At 34.8% G+C, this 4,846-nt stretch overlaps 2 protein-coding genes across 2 annotated transcripts in view; both read left to right on the top strand.

Moving 5' to 3' along the window:
• LOC106680850 (vacuolar protein-sorting-associated protein 36) overlaps positions 1–4,846 on the top strand; it is a 133,144-nt gene that overhangs the window by 87,106 nt on the left and 41,192 nt on the right. The gene's annotated exons all lie outside the window — the stretch shown is intronic.
• LOC136796598 (putative uncharacterized protein DDB_G0271606) lies at positions 2,105–3,223 on the top strand (the record flags this gene model as incomplete). Its single annotated transcript, XM_067050726.1, is given in 4 exon segments — positions 2,105–2,266; positions 2,349–2,513; positions 2,583–2,750; positions 2,826–3,223. Coding segments are annotated over 4 exon segments (804 nt in total), but the record flags the coding sequence as incomplete, so codon positions are not given.

Here is a 4,846-nt window from a genome sequence, read left to right as displayed (position 1 = left end):
AGGGAGTTTATTATGGAAGGAATAATATCGGGTTCGGGCTAGATCGGTTACATAAATATATAATATATGAAATTTATTTATCATAAGAAATAAGGAATTTATAAGTCATAGTTATGGTACAAAATATGTACCATGCAGTGCCAATTTTTACGATGCGAATAAATTTAATAAGAAGAAATGACATGTAAGACTTATCCTAAATATTTTAAAGTTAAATAAATTAATACAGATGATTTTTAATTTTATGATTGAAGCAACGCAAACATTTGTAGTTTGAGACGAATTTAAGACCAAAACTGGACGGTCACTGGTACAGGCGTACAACCTTCTCAACGAATTTTTTTAGTCTTTCTGCCATCTGGTAGATCTTAATTGAAATATTTAAAAAAATTCTAAATGACATATTTTGCACTGCTACGACATGTATATCATCGGTTTATAAAGTGCGCAGAATAGGGGGAAGAAAGAAATATATGTTTATTAATAATAACAAAAGATATCCAAAAAGTCTTAATAAATTATTAAATCGTATCTCATGTTCAACGTTTCGGCCAATCCCGCCATCATCGAGGACAATCTATTAAACACCTTTAATTATAACTTATAGAGAAGCGTGGTAGCCACAGGGTAAAGCGCGTGGCTATTGACTTTAAGGACCTGAGTTCGAATCTGGCTGAGTAGAAAATTCTTATCTGTTACAATGTAGCCGTGAGTTAACTCCAGTGCATTCTGGAGCCACCCTGGGGTCCACCAAGGCTAGTAAATTGAGTACCTTTAATTGGGTAAAAATTTGACGCTCGAGTACGATTCTGAACAAATCACCTCCTTGCACAACCGTTGATCTACTAACCGTACTTCTTTAGAAAGTACTGAACCCCTGACTCATCAATGTTTGTAGCAGTACAGATTTTTTTTTTAATTATAACTTATTATTAACAGCATCTACAACATAATGAATTATATTGCATATCTTAATTTTAGTTCATATTTATAAAACTGATGTGGGTATTACATGTAATAAAAACAAACAAAATTAACCTATAAAAACAATAAGGGAAACGATATTTCTTTACTAATAAACTTGCACCATTCTATATTTAATTTACCTTTACTCGTCATTATATTGTACAATACATATATCGCAAACTTTGGAAATGTGAAATGATTTAATAAAAATGATATTTTTTTTTTTATTGTTAATAAAAATAACAGTCTCAAACAAAAATATATATTTATTTTTAAAAAATAAATATAGAATTTTTCTGGTTAAACGAAATATAATATGTGGTTAGTTCTTTATTCTGATGTTAAAGGTGACAAATATCCAGGTCATAACCAGCCGGTACATAAATTACTATTGACAATATTTCTATACCATTAAAGATAGATAAATACAAAAAAAGAAAATTTTATGAAGAAGTGATGAATCTGAATTTTGATTCTTAAATTGTTAATTAATTAAACAGGAAATTTGAAAAAGTTACACCAAGAATTAAGAGGTTTCAGTTTTTGAGATAGCGCAAGAAATAGGGTACCTCATTTAAAGGATAGATTCCACAGCGCTGTGGTTGCAGTGGGAAACGTTAATGATATCCATATCAAAGTTTGGGAACGACATTTCAACATTATTTAATCTAAATATCGATATTTCATTTTAAAAAAAAAGAACTATGACCTTTGAAGGACAGATTTATATTTAAATATATAAGTTTAATCTAATATTATATATTGATGTCAATATTCCAATTACTTATCAATACCCATACCAAATTTCGTTAACGACATTCTAAAATTCGTTAACAGTCAATATTTTATTTAATATTTCATATCGACTACCTTATTAATATTGATATAAAATTTTACCATAGAAATTCATTTTTCCTTTTGGTTATTTAGTTATTTAGCGTGCTTAGTTTATTTAAACAATGTTAAAGTTGATAAAGTTGGAAGTATTATTGCCTGTTAGGACTATTCGGTTATTCTCGTTGGGTAAGGCGGAATCAAAAACTTTTCAAATTATTTTACATTAATACTTAAGTTACGGGCATTTTATCACTTATAGTACTATTTCTACCCTCTCTTGATATACTAATCTCTTTTCCAGACCCTTATTGCCCTCCTGGCTTTAGCCACATGCTGCCTGGCCGCCGAAGTACCTTACTCTCCGGCTGGATCCAAGGCACAGGGTGCTCTCCTCCTTCTGCCGCTTCAGCAAGCCAAGGGAAACGACAACAACAGTTCATCTACCACACCTAGATCAGTCACTGTGAGTAAATTGTATATATAAATAAATTACTTGATCTCGTCAGAAAGAACGATTAAACTGAGATAAATAAATTTATTCCTAGAACGGAACTGAAAATCTGGAAGATGTGAATGCCAAGTTATCAGAGAGATTGAAGCAAGAACAGGGTTCACAACAAGGTGTGTACCACGTGTACCTCCAAGATGGCCGCCTGCAGAAGGTGCAGTACACAACAGCACCCATCACCTCTAGACAGCAAGTTCAACAGGTAAAGGTAGTGGAATAATAATTTTTTAATAAACAATTGCTTGAATCTAACAAACGTATCTCTTCACAGCAACAAACTGCTTCAGACAATAGTAACCAACAACAAACACCTGAAATAATTAGCCCAGAGTCCGCAGAACGACGAAGAGTATATTTCGTCCAAGTTCCTCAGGAACGGATCCAGGCTTTCCAAGCTGGAACTCAACAACAGGTTTCTCAGCAGAGACAGAACGTTCAGGTGAGACATACTATTGTAATTCATTTCAAAGAGTATTAGATATAATTTTATTACACTATTTTCCTTTATGCACAGGCTCCATCACCAGCCCAGTACAATCAACAACCTAGCACCCCCGTCAACGTGAGGTACTTACCCCTCGAAGACACCCCAGCCCCTAGCAGCCAGTACAGACAAGAACCCTCAGAAGAGACACCTATAGTGAGGTACCTGCCAGTGCCACTGACAGGAGAGGTACAGCAGTACAGAAGCCAGGAAACCACTAATAATGGAGCCCAACAAGTCATACTGCAGTACTCAGAGGTACAGCCCATCGAGGGACCCGTTTACTCTTACAGTCCACAGACCATCACCAGGATACTCAGATATGCTCCTGTCTACTGAAGGAAGAAAAACAATTTAAAATATATATTTATTTAATTTATTCACATATCTAAAGAAATAAAAACATAATTTTTCCATGCCAATATTTATTTAACTTGCAAATTTATATATCTTCCTGGCAAACCAATGAACCATTTTATAGATAAAACAAATCAATTACATAATAAATCTTTTATATTAATCGGCATTTCCATGGAATTGTTGGAAAACCAATCCTCTTCTTCCTTCATATAAAAAAAAATTACTCCTTTACATCTCTTCTGTTCGCAAGCGTCACGGCAGTACGATTATCCACATTTTCACTACATGAGGAAAGTGCTGTTTATAGGACAACGGTATACAAGGAGGTAATTTGGTCAGGATCACGCTTGACCACCAGATTTTTCCTTAATATGGTATCCACTTTATGAGGCTGGATGAACCACGGAGATCTCCTATACCCACAAGGTTGACTCACGGCAATAGTAACATAATAAATAATCATCTGCAACAGCATAAACTCGAATCCTTAGAGTTAGAACCACTGCCCCTTACTACCATGTTACCGTGTACTACCCTTATATAAAAAATTATTTAGTACAAATCATTGTAAAGTGTTAACATTATTGGCATTTGACCCAATGGAAATTTCTATTATTGATTTTAAAAGTCCAAAAATATGTGGTTAAAGGTAAATATGTAGAAAATGCAGAAAATTGATAAATAGTTATAATCCTTATCCTTTTATCATTATCCTTCACATTATAAATAAAAAATTCTTTGTTGGCAGTGATTAACCGTGCATTAACATTGGAAGTCATTGGTCGCTGCGTGTGAATTTCTCTCACGTTTATTGTTTTTCGGATCTGGAAGCTGCTAGAGGGAGACTGTGATTCCCATTTTCCAGGAATCTGTAGTTCACAGTCTCTTCCTTCTTTACTTCGCCCTCCCCAGGCACTCTAGCAGCTCTGGGTAAGCGTCCAGAACTCTTTATCTGACAATATATCCTTCTCGTGAGACTTTATCTTACGCGCGACTATGGCTGTTATAAAATTATTCAAGTTGTGAGAGTTTTTCTCACGCATGGCAAGTGTATTTAATCTATAAAAATATTTTTTCCTCGAGGAAAAAACTTAGCAGAACTAAGGAAACTTAGGTTTGGAAAGGCAGGAACTTAATTAGGTACGTATTATTTAATATGAATTGTATTTCGATACTATAAGAAAAACAAGTATTGACCTTAAAAGACAGGTCTTCGACTGTTACATTAGCCCAGTGGTCACTGACTATATCTCAGGAGAAGAAATTACAGGTATGGCAAAATAATATTGGAAGAAGAATTGTGAATGTGTGGAAAAGGGATCGAATAAAAAATGCTTGGATCCAGAAAAAAACAGAACTCATTGACACACTGAAGATGACAAGATTGAACAAATGGAAATGGGCAGAACATCTTCGGTGCAAAGATGACAGACGGTCAAAATGGCCACAGAATGGACTCCATACGACCTTCAAAGAAGAAGACGTCAAAAGAAAAGATGGAGCGATATGTTAAAGAGGACGGACACCTCTGGTGGAGAGCTGCTAGGGACAAGGATGTCTGAAAGAAGAAATGGAAAGAACTCGCCTCCCAATAGGGCTGGTCACCCCGGGAAGTGCTGACTATTACTCCCGAAAGGGATATGCCTTCCCAAGAAAGGACACAAAATGATGGAAAGAAAATTGATAGAAGC

The sequence above is a fragment of the Halyomorpha halys genome, unplaced genomic scaffold (assembly GCF_000696795.3).
Source record: "Halyomorpha halys isolate HHAL.00 unplaced genomic scaffold, Hhal_1.1 Scaffold294.1, whole genome shotgun sequence".
Lineage (NCBI taxonomy): Eukaryota > Metazoa > Arthropoda > Insecta > Hemiptera > Pentatomidae > Halyomorpha > Halyomorpha halys.
The sequence above is the reverse complement of the archived record's forward strand: the minus strand, read 5'-3'. Positions and strand labels throughout refer to the sequence as shown.